This window comes from Myxine glutinosa, chromosome 6 (genome assembly GCF_964187855.1).
Source record: "Myxine glutinosa chromosome 6, kmMyxGlut1.1, whole genome shotgun sequence".
Classification (NCBI taxonomy): Eukaryota; Metazoa; Chordata; class Myxini; order Myxiniformes; family Myxinidae; genus Myxine; species Myxine glutinosa.
Genome location: NC_136266.1, coordinates 149,737,933 through 149,759,501, shown reverse-complemented (window position 1 = coordinate 149,759,501; position 21,569 = coordinate 149,737,933). Strand labels below are relative to the sequence as shown.

The 21,569-nt window shown below is 42.3% G+C and overlaps 1 protein-coding gene across 1 annotated transcript in view; it reads right to left on the bottom strand.

Annotated features, from left to right (window-relative positions):
* Positions 1-21,569, bottom strand: part of PKD1L1 (polycystin 1 like 1, transient receptor potential channel interacting) — a 156,617-nt gene that overhangs the window by 22,063 nt on the left and 112,985 nt on the right. Inside the window, exons 22-24 of the mRNA XM_068119426.2 lie at positions 15,155-15,383; positions 13,992-14,096; positions 1,299-1,439 (exon numbers count right to left, since the gene is read on the bottom strand). Of these exons, the coding sequence (XP_067975527.2) occupies positions 1,299-1,439; positions 13,992-14,096; positions 15,155-15,383 (475 nt within the window). The remainder of the gene's footprint in view (positions 1-1,298; positions 1,440-13,991; positions 14,097-15,154; positions 15,384-21,569) is intronic.

Below are 21,569 nucleotides of genomic sequence, written 5' to 3'. Positions count from 1 at the left end.
ATCTGACCCTCGTACAACTGGCAGCATGACATCTTTGATGGACAACACCATTGATGCTAACCAAATATAAACGTACAACAGTCGTCCGACTTCTCTCTAAGATCATCTGTGCCACTGACCACGGTTGGGGTTTCCTACATGATGTTGACCCCGAGTTGTATACATCCAAGACCAGACAAAAGGAACCAAGTGTGGAGAATGGCTGCTCTCTGTGTGGATGCGAGGTGATCATTCCCATCTACTTGCATACAAGGGTTTTGGATCGATTCCACAATTGTCATCAAGGCTTTATCAGAATAAGATCGCGAGCAAGGAGCCATCTTTCGTGGCCTCACCTTGACTCCAACATTGAACAGCATGTGAGGATCCATGCCTAGAGCAATCAAAATGCTCATCTAGTACATCCCTGGGAATGGCCCATGGAGCAATGGCAGAGGATTCAGCTCGGCTACCCTGGACCCATTAAAGACCGCAAGATCATCATTACAGATGTTCACACTGAGTGGGTCGATGCTTGCGCAACGCAGGCAGCATCCTCGACCGCAACCATAGTGAGACTTCCATGGTGTTTTGCCACTCACGTTATGCTGCGCATCATTCTTAGTAGCAGTGAAATCTGTATCTCAAGCTCGGAATTTACTGAATTAATTCACATGAACTGTATAATCCCGCATCATCAACTCCAAAATGGAATCTCCAAAAACTCTGTCAGTATAGTCAAGTGATTACAGTTATCATATTCATATTCGTTTATTTTCATATTTATCATATTCATATTTTAATGCAATTCTATATTTGTTGTGGTTTTCAGATTCAGTAATGGAACCACTTGGATGGACTAAGCCATGTGCAGTTAAATATTGAAGATACAATATTAACGCAATGTACTTCGTGTTTTTTTTATAAAGTTCCAGATAAATACTTGAGAAGACATATTTCCATGGAAATACATCCTAACATATTTTGTGATGCAGCTTGGATTGGACCAAATGGAATTTTGTTTGGTCTGTGTTTTTACTCCAATAGAGGTTTCCACATCATTTACTCCCACTGTGAGAACGACAAATTGATGGGTTCATGATTCCAGCTCTTTTTGAATACCATTTACAAGGAAAAACAACTTCAACTCACACAGTTAACATTATGCAACTGGATGTCTGTGATCACAAAGCCGAAGCTCTGGGGAGGGGGGTGGGAGGGATTTAAATTGCGGGCACCAATTGTAGAAACAAACCTTACAACAGGTATACGCCTTCAGTTCTCCTCTCCAGGTATGCAGCTGGCAGGGATGTACCTACCCTTGCATGTGTTATCAGGTCGGAGATGTCCACCTGCTTCTGTGGACCATGTCTCTCCAGCAAGGTAAGTATCTGTCCAGTAACCGTGGTACGCCACAAAGAGTGGATCACGTACACTCCAGAAACCGTGATCAAGAGAACCTGTTCAATCGATAAATGTGCAGGAACACACTCACTCTCAGAAATGGTAACATGTATATTACACACACTCTCAAAGTAACACTCATGGACATTACACTCACACTCTCAAAAATGTTAACATTCGTGCACATTACCCACACTCTCAAATGGTAACACCCATGTACATTATACTCACACTCATATACATTACACTGACTCTCATAAATGGTAACACTTCGATATTACACTCACACTCTCATAAATGGGAACGATCATGCACATTACACTCACACTCTCATCAATGGTAACACTCATGTACATTACATTCACACTCATAAATCGTAATACTCAAGTACAATACACTCTAAAAATGGTAACACTCCTGTATATTATACTCACTCTCATAAATGGTAACACCCATGTACATTATACTCACACTTTCATCTATGGTAACACTCATGTACATTACATTCACACTCATAAATCGTAATACTCAAGTACAATACACTCTAAAAATGGTAACACTCCTGTACATTATACTCACTCTCATAAATGGTAACACCCGTGTACATTATACTGTACTCACACTCTCATCAATGGTAACACCCATGTACATTACACTCACACTCTCAAATTAACACTCATGCACATTACACTCACACTCTCATAAATGGTAACACTGATGCACATTACACTCACTCATAAATGGGAACGATCATGCACATTACACTCGTAAATCGTAATACTGAAGTACATTACACTCACACTCTCACATGGTAACACTCATGTATATTACACTCACACTCTCACAAGGTAACACTCATGTACATTACACTCACACTCTCACATGGTAACACTTATGTACATTACACTCACACTCACATGGTAACACTGATGTACATTACACTCACACTCATAAATGGTAACACTCGTGTACATTACACTCACACTCATAAATGGTAACACTCGTGTACATTACACTCACTCTCATAAATGGTAACACTAATGTACATTATACTCACTCATAAATGGGAACGATCATGCACATTACACTCGTAAATCGTAATACTGAAGTACATTACACTCACACTCTCACATGGTAACACTCATGTACATTACACTCACACTCTCACATGGTAACACTCATGTACATTACACTCACACTCTCACATGGTAACACTCATGTACATTACACTCACACTCTCATAAATGGTAACACTCACGTATATTACACTCACACTGAAATTGGAATACTCAAGTACATTATACTCACACTCTCCTAAATGGTAATGCTCATGTACATTACACTCACACTCATAAATGGTAACAATGATGTACATTTCACTCAAACTCTCATAAATGGTAACATTCATGTACATTATACTCACACTCATAAATGGTAATACTTATGCACATTACAAGCACACTCTCATAAATGGTAGCTGAGTCTCGCGAGATCACGGCGAGGTCACGTCTTTTCGAAGCTGCTCCATGCGCTCACGCTCTCGAAGCTAAGTGATCCTTCACAATCGTGTTTTTGTCGAGACTGTATCTATCTTTCGGTGTGTGTACCTATAGCGTATCTTTTGGAAAATTTTCGGTGCTAATTTTTCGTACATGTATACACAATCGTCGGTTAATGGTATCGAGTATTCTGCGGCCTAGTACTCGTAGGCTTAGACTACCGTACCGTCTCCGACCTTGTGGTTTTGTTTTTCTCTCAGCGCTTTGTCGAATGCGCTGAAATTATTTTCGTTCTCTGTTTCATACCAGTCGTTCACCCCGTACCTCCTTGTTTAATATCTGTACTCACAAAAAAAAAAAAAAACCCCAAAAAAAACATTTCCTTCCCAGGTCTTATTCGTTTATTTGTTGTTCTTTTGTGTTCGTTCGTTCTTCGTTCGCGATCACGCGGTTAGAAATGTATAATCTCTCCCCTGAACAACTATTTTCTCTCATATATTATAACACCCTTTTCTTCTTTTCCTACAAAAGGATGCTTTCGTCTTGCTCACCAAATCTATTCATTCCAAAAAATATATATAATACCATCTCTTACAGTTCCTCCTTTCTACATTCCCTAAACTATCCAGAACTCCACCCCTCCTCCAGTGTCCTCAAACGTATTTTTGACTCGGTCTCAAACTCATTTTGCAAAAAATGTTCGTTTCCCATGAATCGTACACTTTTCAAAATCCAATCTCACCCCTCCCCTCCAAATCCTCCCCATCACCCATCCCTTTCAAATCTCCCCCCTTGCCCCTTCCCTCCCCTCCCTCCTAAACTCCCCCCACACCCCTCCCCTCCGAGACTCTCCCTTGCTCCTCCCCTCCTAGACTCCCCTCTCACCCCTCCTCCTCAAAGCATCCTCCCTGCTTCTTCCCCCTTCCAACTTTCACCTTCATCTCCCCAAACCTTCTGCCTCGCTCTTCCCCCTCCTCAAATAACACCTCACTGTGCCTCACCCAATCTCCATCAAACCTTTTGTCCGCCACATTCTTCCCTTTCTCCAAGCTATTCTGAAATCTCTGAAATCTCTGACACACCTTCAACAGCTCTCCCTACCTCTTCCTCCTCTTCCACATCTTACCCTACCCCTCCCCCCCCCTGTTCTGGACCCGATGCTCCCCCTTCCTCTTCATTAACGGTATGGACCTCAAACATCCGGGGCCTTCGCTCAAACTTGACTGACCTCTCCATACAGGTTGCTTCTGACAAACCAGATGTGATCTGCTTAACAGAAACTTTCCTCCTTCATGATGTCTCTGATGCCTTGCTATCTCTCCCAGGTTACTCCCTCCTCTGGTATGATAGACCTGAGCCTCGTCCTGGAGGTGGGGTTGCTATCTTTATAAAAAACTCTCTTCCTCACTCGCCCTCCACTGCCCTCTCTCCACCTCACCCCCAGGAATACCTTTGGCTACGGCTTCCCCTTCGCTCCCACCTTTTGTTCATATGTGTGTTGTACCGTCCACCAAACAGCGATGACTCCATCTACATCTCACTGTCTATAATATGGACCAACTTCTATCTACCCATCCCAACTCTCTCTTCCTCATATGTGGTGATTTCAATTGTCACCATGCCAGTTGGCTGGGTGTGGGTACCTCTCTCACCAGCCATGGCTCTTCAGCAAAGGACTTCTGCGACTCACTGGGACTGACACAATCTGTCAATTTCCCGACCAGGATCTCAGTCAACGGAGCATCTTCTCTTCTGGATTTGGTTATGACAAACTTCCCTGAAAATGTCTGCTGCTCTTCTTCTGCTCCAATCGGCTCATCTGATCATGTGCTTGTCAAAGTGGACATCACTCTGACCATTCTCAGAGAGCCTCCTCAGCGTCGACGAGTCTGGCATTTCACTCAGGCCAACTGGCACGGTCTTCAAGCAGCCATCAATCATCTGGACTGGTCTCCCAGCTCTACCGCCTCTGACATCAACTCATCCTGGGAATTCTTTCAAAGTAAATTGCTCTCTCTCATGCACAGATTTATCCCATCTCGTCTTCAGTTGTCATACCCTTCCTCCCGTCCATGGTACATGGAATCTTGTGGTGAGGCTGTTGCCCTGAAACAACTTGCTTTCGTCTCCTGGAAAGCAAATCCAACGGAAGGAAATCTCATTTCCTTTCACAAAGCCCGAAACAAGTGTGTGTCCACCCTCAGGAGAGCCAGGAAACAATATCTCACCATTCTCAAGACCGAACTCTCTTATCTGTCTCCCTCTTCCAAATCCTGGTGGCGTCTGGTCAAATCTGTTTCTGGTGTTTGTTCCCCCTCCATCCCCTCCCTCACCTCAAACGGCTTAACGGCTGACTCCGCACGTGAAAAAGCTGAATGCCTCAACTCTGTGTTTGCCTCTAAATCTTGTGTCCCAAACCCATCCCTCTCTGTACCCACCGTACCCAGTCGTACCCAGCTGCTCCTGGACTCTGTGTCCTTTCCTCCTGACAAGGTGGAAAAGTTTCTGTCAACCCTCGACTCTGATTCTGCAACTGGTCCTGACGGCATCAGCCCACGGGTCCTAAAATCATGTTCTTCTGCTCTTTCACTCCCTCTTTCTGTTCTCTTCACCTCTCTCTTTTGCTCAAGGTCATCTGCCATCTGCTTGGAAATCAGCCAACATCACCGCTTTGCACAAAAAAGGTGCAAAAACAGATCCCAGCAACTACAGACCAATCAGCCTTCTCCCAATTATCAGCAAAGTCATGGAATCCATCATTGCTTCAGATATTAAATCTTTCCTCTTCTCCAATGGCTTGATCTCTGATCATCAATTTGGTTTCAGACCTGGTCACTCTATTCTGGACATGCTGCTTCTGCTTTCTCAACAATGGATGGAGGTCCTCAATGCCAAACAGGAAATTAGAGCTGTCTCCCTTGACATTTCACGTGCCTTCGATACGGTCTGGCACCCTGCTCTGCTCACCAAACTCTCCTCCTTTGGTATCCATGGAAATCTCCACGCATGGCTGGCGGACTTCCTCTCTGGTCGTAGTCAACGTGTGGCCCTGAATGGGTTTCTCTCATCTCCTCTTCCTGTTCAGGCTGGAGTTCCCCAAGGTAGTGTTCTGGGCCCTGTGCTTTTTCTGGTCTTCATCAATGATCTCTCTGACTCTCTTGAAAATCCTCTCTATCTCTTTGCTGACGACTCTACTCTCTGTCGCTCCATTCCTCATCCCTCAGATCGGCAGTCTGCAGCCTCCTCACTCTCTGCAGACCTGGACAAAATCACAGACTGGTCAAACAAGTGGAAAATGTCTTTCAATCCTGACAAATCTCACACTCTTACAATGTCTCTCCGAAAGGACCGACTGGACAACCCTCCCATCTACTTTCTCAACAATCCTCTCCAAGAAGTTCTGTCGCTCAAGCTTTTGGGTCTCACTATCTGCCATGATCTTTCTTGGGAAAACCACATTTCCAAGCTGGCCGCCAAAGCCAGTCGCCGACTGGGCATCCTCCGTCATGCGAAGTCCTTCCTTGGCACACCTGAGCTCCTCACCACATACAAGGCTTTCATCCGCAGCTCAATGGAATACTGTTCCCCCCTCTGGGCTGGTGCTCCTGCCTCACACCTTGCTCGGCTTAACGCTGTTGAGGCCAAAGCTTTCAGAATCATTGGAATCTCCTGCGATGTAGTCAACACCGAGGGCCTTTCACTCACTCACCGCAGGCAGGTTGGTGGTCTTTCTGTCTTCTACCGACTCCTCTCCGGCCTTGCTCCCCCAGCTCTCTCTGTGCTCTGTCCCCCCAATATTCCTTCAGGTCGCACAAGATCTGCCTGCAACCCTCTTATGGTTAAACTGCCAAAGTCTAGGCTCTCTGCTCACCTTCACTCTTTCATTCCCCTTTTCTCCCGCCTCTGGAACAAACTCCCCCACTCCCTTCAATCCCACTCCTCCCTCCAGGTCTTTAAAACAGCTGTTCACCACCATCTCTTATCTTCCCCCATCGAAAACCTTGATCTTTTCTACCCCCGGTAATTCACACCCCAGAGTCCTTGCAGTGTTCATATGTTTTATTTCTCTCCCACCTCCCCCCAAGTCCTCCCGATGTCCCTGCTCTCAAATGTTGTGTTTGTGTCCTTCCCCCTCTTCCCCCTCGCTTTTGTGTCCTTCCCCCTCTCTCCCCATCTTGTCTGCCGCTCCCCTTGTTTTTTGTGTTTTGTGTGTCGGTTTGTCTTTTTGTGTGATTAATGTTAGCTCTTTCACGAGCCTCGATCTTGTATACAAAACAAACAAAAAAAAAAACACTTATGTACATTACACTCAAACTCTCATAAATGGTAACATTCATGTACATTATACTCACACTCTCATAAATAGTAACACTCAAGTACATGATACTCACACTCATAAATGGAAACACTCATGAACATTATACTCACATTTAATAAATGGTAACACTGATGTACATTACACAGACATACTCATAAATGGAAACACTCATGCAGCTTATACTCATATAAAAAATAATAAAAGGCAGTGTCCGTCCGTCCGTCCATCCATCTGTCCGTCTCCTCCATAACTCCAAAACCATGAAACCTAGCGGCCCCAAACTTTGCATGCATGCACCTGGACCTCCAACAGATTACAAGGATGAAAAGTGGGTGTTTGGGTGTGTTATAACATCCTTTTTGAAGATATTAACGACGTGCTCATTGGAAGGAAAAAAACCCGATGTGGTGGTGTATCAATATGGCGGCCCGCCATCTTGTTCAGTCCACTGCACTCGCTGGGTTAAGCCGCCAATTTGTTTCGGCCTACTCAAACGTGCCTTGCCTTGGAAACACGATCGATTACACTGGACAACAAAGAGTTTGCTACTGGGGTAGAAACATATGTTCTAGACCAAATCGAATATGCCGATTCTGAATCTGAAGTCAGAATTTTCTTAGTATGTCAGGATTTTGAGTTATACATATGGTCCAATTACAGTAGCTTGCCCTGGTGGGTGATTCTGAGTGATCATAGATTATTATTTTTTTGTATTTTTTGTTTCAATTATAGCAATACAACTGTTGTAGAATATTATTTCTCATAAAAAGAGCTTTATAATGCACTTTAGATTATTAAAAATGGATGAAAACTGACCAAGCTAGGAATTTTAAGTAAAATTTTCCACGCGGCATTACAATTTTGCATGCCGCTTCCGTGCTGAGAGGAGTTAATAATTTGTTGTGAATGACTCTGATAACTTTTGTTATATCTGTGGGAAATACACTCCACATAGCCAGCGCAAGAACCTTTTACCAAGAGGGTGGAAGCTGATTACAAGTATTATTTTGAATGTAAAGTTGGAGACCAACACAAGAGCTGGGCACTTCATGTTTGCTGCACCGTGTGTAACTCGGGGCTTGCGCAGTGGTTCAGTGGCAAAAGGAAGGGGACGCCTTTTTCTGTGCCAATGATATGGCGTGAGCCAACGAATCATCACTGACTGCTACTTTTGTATGACAAATATTGCTGGTTTCTCAACGAAAAACAAGTCAAATATTGTATATTCAGATTGTAAGTCTGCTCTGATGCCGGTCCCCCATGACTTGGATTCTCCTGTGCCAGTTCCACCAGAAGCTGCTGCAGATGAAAGCGATGTCAGCTCTGACGATGCTATGGGTGATATGGATGAACTGTACGAACTTGAGTCTGAAGAAAAGAAGCCACACTTGCTAAATCAAGAAGGATTAAACGATCTGGTGAGAGACCTGTCATTGTCAAAGGAGAAGGTTGAAGTGTTGGACTCCAGACTACAGCAATGGAATCTCCTAGAGGAAGGAACCAACATTTCCCTTCTGAACACGTCTTAACAGTGCCTACGCTGACTATATTGCAAGGAAGAGTGTAAACTTGAAGTGTTGTTTTCCTAAAATTACCATGTTCTAATGTTTCATTAACTTCTTTTTCTGCAACTTGTTTATGATCTTGGTTTGTATACTACACATTATACATGGAGATCAATCATTGTTATCTAAATATGATGTGAATGAAATTACTAAGCACTGATATATTAGATGTACAATGATGTATAATGATTGGTGATCTGCAATTATAAAGTATCTAATATAGTGTTACGTTTGTAGGGGTAGGTATGGAATACCTCATAGGAAAGTCAGATTCGTATAAATTAGCATGCTCTGAGTGTCGCGAAGAAGAAGAAGCCATCTCAATGTATCTAAGTAGGGTCGAATGTCCGTTTAAGTGTTTAGGCGTCTCCAGACTGAGGAGTGGAGTTGTGCTATCTAGCTAGGGTCTGTAAGGTTAAATTCCCCTGTATGTGCTTGCCTCCGAGATTTTTCCCTCATGTTCTTATAAAATGCAGCCGGCCAGGCAATGGACTCATTCACTTACCACGCCGCCAGGTCCGACAGACCCAGCACATTTGCCAACCGGCAAGTAAACCCCGACGTCATCTGAATATTCCCGAACAGAGATTAAACTCCGCCCCCCGATGACTCGTAACGAAGAGGCCACGCCCCGGGTTCGTGATTGGTGGAGGCACGAGGGGATGATTGAGTGGTGTTCGGTGATGGGACAGTGTGTGGCATCAGCGGTTGAACATTCGAGAGCTGGAAAAAAAAAAGACGCTGTCTCACCATCTTTGTCTTTCTCTCTTCTGGTCCTGGCGGTGTGGTGCATGGTCGCTCCTCTCATGCAGAGAACCTTCGGAGCATTGTGGAGTTTTTGCAACGTTGGAGGCGGGGGGTGTTGTTGGACTGTGGTGTCTTTCAGGGGAGCTGGGGCCACGTTGCGCTTGGCGGTGAAAGCGAGGAAGGGCTGGTTGAGTGCCTGCTCATGCCTGGGCATTTTCTGACACTCGGTTCAGCGCCATTATCGGGGCACGTCCCGCACAAGTGGCTGAACTGGCAGCAACAACCAACGTGCCATCGACGCACTTTGGGGCCAGAGCTGAGGGTCAGCCCTACAGTAAGGGAAGTTATTTTTATATATCTTTCCCCCTTGTTTGTATATGAGTGAGTGGAGACGTCTCAAATTAGGAAATAGTTTTTACCTCACATTCATTTTAATTGTTTGCATTATTTTCATTAAATCATTATTTGACGACTTTCAATTTCTTGTCTTTTTTCGTTCCGTTTCTTGTTGTACACCGCTCCTTTCCTATGCCATCTCCAGGCATTGCAAATCGTCATTGCCGGGCACTGAAGGGGGCTCGGCAGTGATGCATGCTGAAAGGGAGTACTCAGTTTTCACTCTCGTTGTTTTCTTGCTTTCTTGTTTGTTTGTTTGTCCGGGCGATGTCTCAGCCATCCTTTGAGCTAGGAAGCTGAAATTTCGGCACAATAGTGAGCAAGTCCTTTGTCAAAAACAGAATTTTTGTTTTTTGATTAATCAATTAATTGAGGAGTTATTTAATTATTAGTGATTAATTAAGTACTTATTTAATTAATCAAATTTCCTTTCTCTTCTGACCATTAACTCAGGCACCTTTTGAGTTAGGAAGCTGATATTTGGACATGCCAATGACCAGGTGAGTTGGCTGCAAAGGCTATTTTTGATTTATTAATTAATCAATTAATCGATTAATTATTTAATTATTCGATTAATGACAAACAAATTTTTTTTTTAAAGTTACAGATTCTGATGAAATGGTGGTGGTTTATGTGTTCTATGACCGAATTGATTAATAATTTAATTTTTTATGATTATTATTTATTTATTTTCATTATTAATCATTTATTTATTTTCTGTCTCATTTGGCCAATATCTCAGGCACCTTTTGAACTCGGAAGCTCATATTTGGACATGAGTGACCAAGTGATGTGGCTATCAAGGATATTTTTGATTTATTGATTAATCAGTTAATCAATTAATCGATTAATTATTTAATTATGCGATTAATTAGAATTTTTTTTTTTTTTTCAGTTACAGATTCTGATGAAATGAATGATCGTTTTAAAGCCATTTTCCCCGCTAGAGTGGGGGTTAGCCTTGCGGGCCCCATGACAATCATGGTTCCCGGTTTGAGGCAATGTTTTTATGGCCGGATGCCCTTCCTGACGCCAGCCCTTAGTCGCCTCTTACGATGCGCAGGGATACGGTGTACCTATTCTAAACCGGGGTACACACCGTGATCATTCATCCCAGCAAGCTGGTACTCAATTTGCCGACCTCGGAAGGATGACAGGCTGAGTCAACCCCCGTGGTATTAATTCAGCGATCGACCGGGATTCAAACCCAGGATCCTCGGATCCCAAGCCAGCACCCGAACCGCTAAGCCAACACCAGCCAACACCAACCACCATGGTGGTGGTTTATGTGTTCTGTGACCGAATTGATTAATAATTTAAATTTTTAATGATTATTATTTATCTATTTTCATTATTAATCATTTATTTATTTTCTTTCTCATTTGGCCAATATCTCAGGCACCTTTTGAGCTGGGAAGCTAATATTTGGACATGGCAGTGACCAAGTGATGTGGCTATCAAGGATATTTTTGATTTATTGATTAATCATTTAATCGATTAATTATTTATTGATTAATTATTTATTGATTAATCAATTAATTATTTAATTTTTTATTAATGACTTAATTAAATTTCTAAAAGATACATCTTCGGATGAAGCACTAGTGGTTTCGTTATGCTCTTACCCAATTGATTAAGAAAATATTTTGTGATAATCTTTTATTGATTTTAATTATACAATTAATCAATCAATTAGTGTACACCTCTCCCTCCCAATGCAGGCTCTATGAGCTGCACTGCGGTATTGCCGGGAATGCCGCGCTGTAGGATATTTAATTATTTGGCACGGGGGCGGTGTACTTTGAATGTATCTGTACTTGTTTCATTTATTTGTTCTGTGGGTTCGGATTAACCCCTGTGTTCCCGATTAGATAAGGCCTTTCCCTCGGGCGTGCCAATCCTGCCAAGGTTCAAAATACGCCTCGGAGTTAAAGCTCGTTTCGGCTATTCGTCTGAGGCTGGTCTTCAACGGCCACAGACAGGACAATAACATGCCGGGTATCATTAATACGTATACATATTTTGAAAACCTGACGTGCTGGCTAAATTCTGACTACAGATTTGAAATCAGCAGCCCAGATTTAGCCAAGAACACCTGCATTTCCCTTAGTAACAGACGAATTTTTTTGTTGTTGTTGCCCAGAGTTATCATTACATAATTGAAGCATGTCATCAAAATATGGATTCGGATATGAGGATTGGATGCTGTAGACGAAATAATCTCCAAATCTGGGGTGAAATCTGGACCATCTGGACCTACTAATGAAGAACCAGTTGCAACTGCTAAACCAGAAAGCATCTCAAAATGCAAAGCACGTCCGCGTCCGTTTGTATTCAGACATTTTCTTCTTCCTCCTCCTCTTCTTCTTCTTCTTCTTCTTCCGTATGCTCAAAATAACAAAAATAGTTTTTTAAAATACAAAATGAAAATTGATGATTTTATGCAGCTTTGACCTTTACATCAAAAAAAAAGCCACACACACACACACACACACACACACACATCTTGAGCCAATTGATTTTCAGGATTTACAGTTTGTAATTGAAATGGTTATATGGTAACATTTATTTATTTATTGCTGAAAAGGAAGCAACATGAGTTTCTTGCTACAGGAGAGTAGGTACATGACTACGTGCTCTAAAAATCATTAAAATATCCCGCGGTCATTTCACACGTTGTTAACGTTACAGAGTCCAAGTTATTAACATATGTGATGGAGCAATATGAACTATTATTAACTCTGCCACCAAAAGTGGATGCAGATTATCTTTTCACTCCTGTCTCTCTGTCTGTTTGTTTGTCTGTCTCTGTCTGTCTGTCTTTGAACAGGATATGTAAAAACGTTGTGGACGTATTTGGATGAAACTTGGTGGAGAGGTTGGGTGTGTGACAAGGACGAAATTATCCGATTTTGCTGAAGATTTAGATCCGGATTGGATGAGAGAAGTTTTTCAAGCGATTCATCACCATCTATAGATAGGCTAAAACCAATATATGGGTGGAGCACGGTATCTCAAAAGGTTATGGATGGATTCGGATGAAAATTGGTGGACGAGTTGGGTATGTGACAGAGACTAATTGCTTCAATTTTGGTGAAGATTCAAAACCGGATCCAGATACAATAATTTTTTAATTTTTAGTTGTTCTTCACCATCCAGTGATCGGGCCAAAAACACTTTTTTGTTCACCAAGTCGAGTCTCATATAAGAGCCAACACATGGAGCATATAATAAAAGGAGCGGGAGACAAGACGACGAGAGAGAGGGAAGCACAGCAACACTAGGGAACAGGAACATCGGGAGATATGTGGGAGGGAGAGGGCTTGGATGGGGGGGGAATGAAGGTGAGCAGAGAGTCTTGATTTTGGCAATTTCACCAGAAGAGGGATGCAGGCAGAACTTGTGCGACCTGAACGAATATTTGGGGGACAGAGCACAGATAGAGCAGGGGATGCTAGGCCAGAGAGGAGTCGGTAGAAGACAGAAAGACCACCAATCTGCCTGCGGTGAGTGAGTAAAAGGCCCTCACAATCAGCTTCATCATGGGAGATTCCAATGATTCTAAAAGCTTTGGCCTCTACAGCGTAAAGCCGAGCGAGGTGTGAGGCAGGCGCACCGGCCCAGAGGGGAGAGCAGTACTCCATCAAGCTGTGCATGAAAGCTTTGTATGTGACATGATATTTCAAAAAGTTGTGGACGACTTATGACAATTTGGTGGATGAGTTGGTTAGGTGATAAGAACACGCAGATTAGGTTTTCGTTCAGGTCCGAATTCAGATCCGACCTATCAGTGGGATACCAAACAAACTGTTCGGCCTGGCGGAGGTATGCTCTCTATATAGTTATAGTGCTGTTGTAGTTAAATTTGAAATGATAACTCAATGTTGAAGGGCATTCATCCCAATGGTCCGGTTCATGTTGATACAATTATTACTAATCATGTCATAATATGTGATCACAATGCTGAGCAGGTTATCAACTTAGATCTTTTTAAGTGTTTTTACTTTTGTTAAATTAGGAACATGTGCATATTAAGTTGTTGCTCAGGTGTAATAAAAGCCCCAGAAAAGTCCGTGTATGCACCTCAAACCAACGATGCAAACACAGGCGGTGAACCACCCATCCATTATCCATCACCTGCAGGAGCTGCACACAGGTGTGCAGGAGAGTCAAAAGCAGCAGCAGTACCTGTGGAAAGAAAGCCCCAGAGCAGCATTGGCAATGGCAGAAAATGTAGAGACAAACAAGCATTCTGAGTATTGCGCTGCAATACTTGTCCCCTACCAAAGTTCAAAGTGCCATAACTTTGTCAAAAATGATCGAATATGCAAATTTATGCATGGTTGATGCTGGTTCTCAAACTTGATCTGAGGTATGCTGAGACACATGTGTGTCACGCCTCGCCTCGTTGATAAGCCCGCAAGGTCGCTCCGTGAAGCAGCCTGCATGTATTGCACAGTGTGAATTATATAATTACCAACTCACGGTCTGAGGTACTAGCGATTCAAGAGATATCCATTTAAAAAATATATATTTTCGTTTAATTAACGATATCTGCCAAACCACGTGCCCTATCGCAAATTCTAAAAGGACGTTTTAGTAGACTGACATGCTGAACAGATCTGTGAAGTTTCCCCACGATTGGATCAAAAATGAGGGAGGGGCTCGGTTTTAAAGGTTCATGCTTAAAAACGTCATAACTCTGAAACCACGTGACCTGTGACGTCATAATTACCATTAAAATAATCTACAGACCGAGTCCCTCCTACGGTGAAAATTTGATCTCAATCGGTCCTATTATTGCAGAGAAAATGTTTTCTAAAGGAAATTAAAACTTAAAACGGCACTGAGTTAAGGATCATCAGAATCATCAGAATTACCAAAGTTCAAAGTGCCATAACTTTGTCAAAAATGATCGAAACGTCGTGAAGTTCGACCTTGACCTGTAACTTATCATGAGGAAACCATGAACCGAGTTTGAAATTATTAGCATTAAGCGTTTAGAAAAAAAAGTCCGGAAAACTGTTCTTTGCGTGACGGACGGACAGACTGACGGCGTGCAAACCTATAGTCCCCTCCGGTGTACACCGGTAGGGGACTAATAAGGATAAAACATGTTATATCCTTCACTGGGCACCTGCTTACAATGCAACGTTGTCTGATAAATACATTTTCATGAAATGGTTTAACCTTTCAATACCAATGGATATTAACACGGATTTGGTCGCACTCTCTGCGAGACGCACCTCGCTTGCCATCACGCAGTACTCCGACCAGTGACCTGGACGGGGAAGTTGTGTCGAATGGAGTGAGATATGGGGTCGAGAGTAGTTTCTCACTGCATGTCTGGCCATCAACAAAATCCTGGTGAGGTGATGGGTAACGGGATAGTGCAGAGCAATCTCCAGCAGGATCACTTTCGGTGAAGAAACAGCAGCCATTTGCAGCCACTCAAGCAGGCCTTTTGCCTCAGTCCTGGACAGAACGATAGACAAACATGAACATTTATGGCATCCCTCAATGACACGTTATGGTACTTAAGGACAGGTAACTCGAATTTTTCCTTCCATTGTCGAAATTTTCGTTTAATTTTGCAAAAACACCATGGTTTACCATGGTGACTCCCAAGACATCTCAAGGGGTGTCGACGAGGAATCGTAGAATGAAGGAAATTATAATTATAACCTTTTCTGGGATTCTGGTCTATAATTGGTCCTGCTCAATAATCACAGAAGATGGTGCTACTGAATACTCAATTTCATTAGTTTCCATTATATGTTTCTCAGGCTGTATATAGTACTGTGTGTAGGGTAAGGAGGGGGATGGAGGTATTGTAAACATGTCATTATCCACTACAGATTACACTGTGCTGGTTTAGATAGCCAGGTCACCGACGATGAATCTTGTCCTTTTTAATCAAATCAGGCCAGCCATGCCAATATGGCGTCGTGGATCTAACATGATTATAATAACCACCCGACACATAACACGACATACTATAACCTGACTGACGTAAAACAGCAGCTAACTAGAACGGTACTCGGTAGAGCACATTCCACCGCCAGGCTCACTAGTTTATATTTTGTATTCACTGATAGGTCGGATCTGGATTCGGACCTGAACCAAAATCTAATCGGCTTGTTCTCGTCACCGAACCAACTCGTCCACCAAGTTTATTCATAACTCGTCAATGAATTTTATATATATCATGTTATATATCGCTTGTGGCCCGAACTCTTAATGGTGAAGAATCACTTAAAAATTAAATAATTATCGTATCCGAATCCATAACCAGATCTTCACCAAAATCGAATGCATTAGTCCTTGTCAGACACCCAACCGGTCCACCAAGTTTCGTCCAAATCCGTCCACAACTTTTTGAGATATCCTGCGATATATAATTTTGGCCATATCACTCAATGGTGAAGAATCACGTAAAAAATTCTACTAGCCGGATCCGGATCCGGATTTTCACCAAAATGTAATCATTTCATCCTCGTCAAATACACGACCTCACTGCCAAATTTCGTCCGAATCCGTCCACAACCTTTTGAGATATCTTGTTAAAAAACAAACAGGCAAACAAACAAACAGGCAAACAGACAAACAGACAGACAGACAGACAGACAGACAGACGTGAAAACGTATACTCCATCCACCTTCGGTGGCGGAGGTAATAAAATGAAGCGTTCAGTTGCACCATCTTGCGACTGGAGGAAAATTCCAGCCAGCCTTGGTGGCCTGATTAAAGTGTAAGGCAAAGGCCCGGATGGCATTCCTGCTGTTCTCCTCAAACACTCTGCTCCCAAACTTGCTCCTATTTTATCTCCAATATTATCCAAAATTTTCAACCTCTCATATATATATCTTTATTAGCTTGGTGAGGCGAGCGCAGCGACGCCTCACCAAGCGTCGTTACTGAGGCACAGGCTTATTTTAGCTGAGGCTAATGACTGTACCTGAGTTGCTGTGTTATCATGATTTACACCAATCATATTACAAACAATTATTTTACACAAATGTATTTCTTGTGTTTGTGATATTACATTTTTATCGGCAATTTAGGTTGAAGATTTAGGTTCAATGTTATTTTTTCAAGAAAGAACCCCACAGCACACACATAGGGGATCGGTAGGTGCAGACTGGAAGTTTGGGACGATTACACCTCACCACCACGTAATTCAAAACACCTCACCACCACGTAATTCAAAACATCTCACCACCACGTAATTCAAAACACCTCACCACCACGTAATTCAAAACACCTCACCACCACGTAATTCAAAACACCTCACCACCACGTAATTCAAAACACCTCACCACCAAGTAATTTAAAACACCTCACCACCACGTAATTTAAAACACCTCACAGCCATAAAACACGTAATGAAAATACCTCACCACCACAAAATTAAAAACACCTCACCACCACGAAATTGAAAACACCTCACAGCCATCAAATATGTAATAAAAACACCTCACCACCGCAAAATTAAAAACACCTCACAGCCATCAAACACGTAATAAAAACACCTCACCACCGCAAAATTAAAAACACCTCACAGCCATAAAACACATAATAAAAACACCTCACCACCGCCAAATTAAAAACACCTCACAGCCATAAAACACATAATAAAAACACCTCACAGCCATAAAACACGTAATAAAAACACCTCACCACCGCAAAATTAAAAACACCTCACAGCCATAAAACACATAATAAAAACACCTCACCACCGCAAAATTAAAAACACCTCACAGCCATAAAACACATAATAAAAACACCTCACCACCGCAAAATTAAAAACACCTCACAGCCATCAAACACGTAATAAAAACACCCCACAGCCATAAAACACGTAATAAAAACACCTCACCACCGCAAAATTAAAAACACCTCACAGCCATAAAACACATAATAAAAACACCTCACCACCGCAAAATTAAAAACACCTCACAGCCATCAAACACGTAATAAAAACACCTCACAGCCATAAAACACATAATAAAAACACCTCACCACCGCAAAATTAAAAACACCTCACAGCCATAAAACACATAATAAAAACACCTCACCACCACAAAATTAAAAACACCTCACAGCCATAAAACACATAATAAAAACACCTCACCACCGCAAAATTAAAAACACCTCACAGCCATAAAACACATAATAAAAACACCTCACCACCGCAAAATTAAAAACACCTCACAGCCATCAAACACGTAATAAAAACACCTCACAGCCATAAAACACGTAATAAAAACACCTCACAGCCATAAAACACGTAATAAAAACACCTCACAGCCATAAAACACATAATAAAAACACCTCACCACCGCAAAATTAAAAACACCTCACAGCCATAAAACACATAATAAAAACACCTCACCACCGCAAAATTAAAAACACCTCACAGCCATAAAACACATAATAAAAACACCTCACCACCGCAAAATTAAAAACACCTCACAGCCATCAAACACGTAATAAAAACACCTCACAGCCATAAAACACGTAATAAAAACACCTCACCACCGCAAAATTAAAAACACCTCACAGCCATAAAACACATAATAAAAACACCTCACCACCGCAAAATTAAAAACACCTCACAGCCATAAAACACATAATAAAAACACCTCACCACCGCAAAATTAAAAACACCTCACAGCCATAAAACACATAATAAAAACACCTCACCACCGCAAAATTAAAAACACCTCACAGCCATCAAACACGTAATAAAAACACCTCACAGCCATAAAACACGTAATAAAAACACCTCACAGCCATAAAACACGTAATAAAAACACCTCACAGCCATAAAACACGTAATAAAAACACCTCACAGCCATAAAACACGTAATAAAAACACCTCACAGCCATCAAACATGTAATAAAAACACCTCACAGCCATAAAACACGTAATAAAAACACCTCACAGCCATAAAACACGTAATAAAAACACCTCACAGCCATAAAACACGTAATAAAAACACCTCACAGCCATAAAACACGTAATAAAAACACCACAGCCATAAAACACATAACAAAAACACCTCACCACCGCAAAATTAAAAACACCTCACAGCCATAAAACACGTAATAAAAACACCTCACCACCACGAAATTAAAAACACCTCACAGCCATAAAACACGTAATAAAAACACCTCACAGCCATAAAACACGTAATAAAAACACCTCACAGCCATAAAACACATAATAAAAACACCTCACCACCGCAAAATTAAAAACACCTCACAGCCATAAAACACGTAATAAAAACACCTCACCACCACAAAATTAAAAACACCTCACAGCCATAAAACACGTAATAAAAACACCTCACAGCCATAAAACACATAATAAAAACACCTCACCACCGCAAAATTAAAAACACCTCACAGCCATAAAACACGTAATAAATTCACCTCACCACCACAAAATTAAAAACACCTCACAGCCATAAAACACGTAATAAAAACACCTCACAGCCATAAAACACGTAATAAAAACACCTCACCACCACGTCATATAAAAACACCTCACCACCACATAATTCAAAATACCTCACCACCACGTGATTCAAAACCACCACAACGTTATTAAAAACACTTCACAACCACGGAAACAAAAGTTTGAGGGAGTCGTTAAGTGACAACACAGACACTGCCCAGATGTGTAGATATCTATCTATAATTCCAGTAATCTCTGTGTGTATGTGTGTGTGTCTGTGTGTGTGTGTGTGTGTCTGTGTGTGTGTGTGTGTGTGTTTGTCTGTGACCGCTGTTTCTCGACAACCACGGGTCCGATATACTTGAAACTTGCCAGGTATATTGCTGGGGACCCGAGGATGTGCCTTTTCAAGGTTTGAAATTAATCGGACAAGTGGTTCCCAAGGTATGGTCACCGTACTCGCAAGCCGTTCGCTTTGGCTTTGCGAATGGACCAAACCATTTCATGTAAATAGAGGGGGGGGTTCTACCGTACTCGCAAGCCGTTCGCTTTGGCTTTGCGAATGGACCAAACCATTTCATGTAAATATAGGGGGGGGGTTCTGTGGTCGTTACTGCCACGTGGTTTCAAAGTTTTTTTTTGTTGTTGTTGTTTGCACGCATGTTTTTTTGCACCCACGTACGGGCACGCCCTAGTATAGATAAATGACTGTACCCGAGTTGCCGTTATGTCATGGTTTAAACCAATCATAATTCAAACAATTATTTTGCACAAATGTATTTGTAATATACGTCATATCACATTTTATAAACAATTGAAGTTGAAAACTGAAGTTGAAAAAAAACATTTTCCCCCCCCCCAAAAAAAAAAAAATTGGAAAATTTTTCAAATAAAATACCCTCAGGACATACCGACGGGAGAGATATCACGTATATTACAAAGACTCAAAATACTCTACTAGGCACTCAGGCTCAAAAATACCCTCAATACCCAAAGACCCTGAATACCCAAAGACCCTGAATACCCGAAGATCCAAAACACCCCGAAGACCCAAAACACCCCGAAGTCCCAAAACACTCCAAAGACCCAAAACACCCCGAAGACCCAAAACACCCCGAAGCCCCAAAACACACCAAAGACCCAAAACACACCGAAGACCCAAAACACACCGAAGACCCAAAACAGCCCGAAGACCCAAAACACCCCGAAGACCCAAACCATCCAGAAGACCCAAAACACCCCGAAGACCCAAAACACACCGAAGACCCAAAACACCCCTGAAGACCCAAAAGACCCCCAAGACCAAAAAGACCCCAAAGACCCAAAATACCCCGAAGACCAAAAATACCCAGAAGACCAAAAAGACCCCGAAGACCAAAAAGACCCCGAAGACCCAAAATACCCCGAAGACCAAAAATAACTGAAGACCAAAAAGACCCAGAAGACCAAAAAGACCCCGAAGACCCAAAATACCCCGAAGACCAAAAAGACCCCAAAGACCAAAAAGACCCCAAAGACCAAAAATACCCCGAAGACCCAAAAGACCCCAAAGACCAAAACGACCCTGAAGACCCAAAAGACCCCGAAGATCAAAAAGATTTCGGAGACCCAAAAGACCCCGAAGACCAAAAATACACGGGAGACCCAAAAGACCCCGAAGATCCAAAAAGACCCAAAGACCCTTAAAGACCAAGAAGAACCAAAAGAACCTTAAGACCCAAAAGCCCCTGAAGACCCCGAAGACCCAAAAGACACCGAAGACCCCAAAACCTCTGAAGACACCAAAGACCCAAAAGACCCTGAAGACCCAAAACACCCTGAAGACCCAAAACACCCTGAAGACCCAAAACACCCTGACGACCCAAAACACCCTTAAAGGCCCAGGGGATCCAAAAGACCCTGAAGACCCAAATGGCCCTGAAGACCCAAAACACCATGACACCCAAAAGACACCGAAATGGTCAAAGATGCCTACCCCTCTGAAACGACGTGTGGTGAGGTGCGTGGAGTGCACCGAGTCACGCTTGTCTTATTATAATAGAGCAAACGTATATGTTTCGCTATGTATGTATGTTTATATGCGATGAAAACGTCTTCTTCTTCTTCAAATAAAATTACCAGGCTCTTAATTAACCCTCTTAATTGCGTTAAGACTGCTGAGACCCCTCAGACCTTTGACGACCCTTTAATTCCCCCA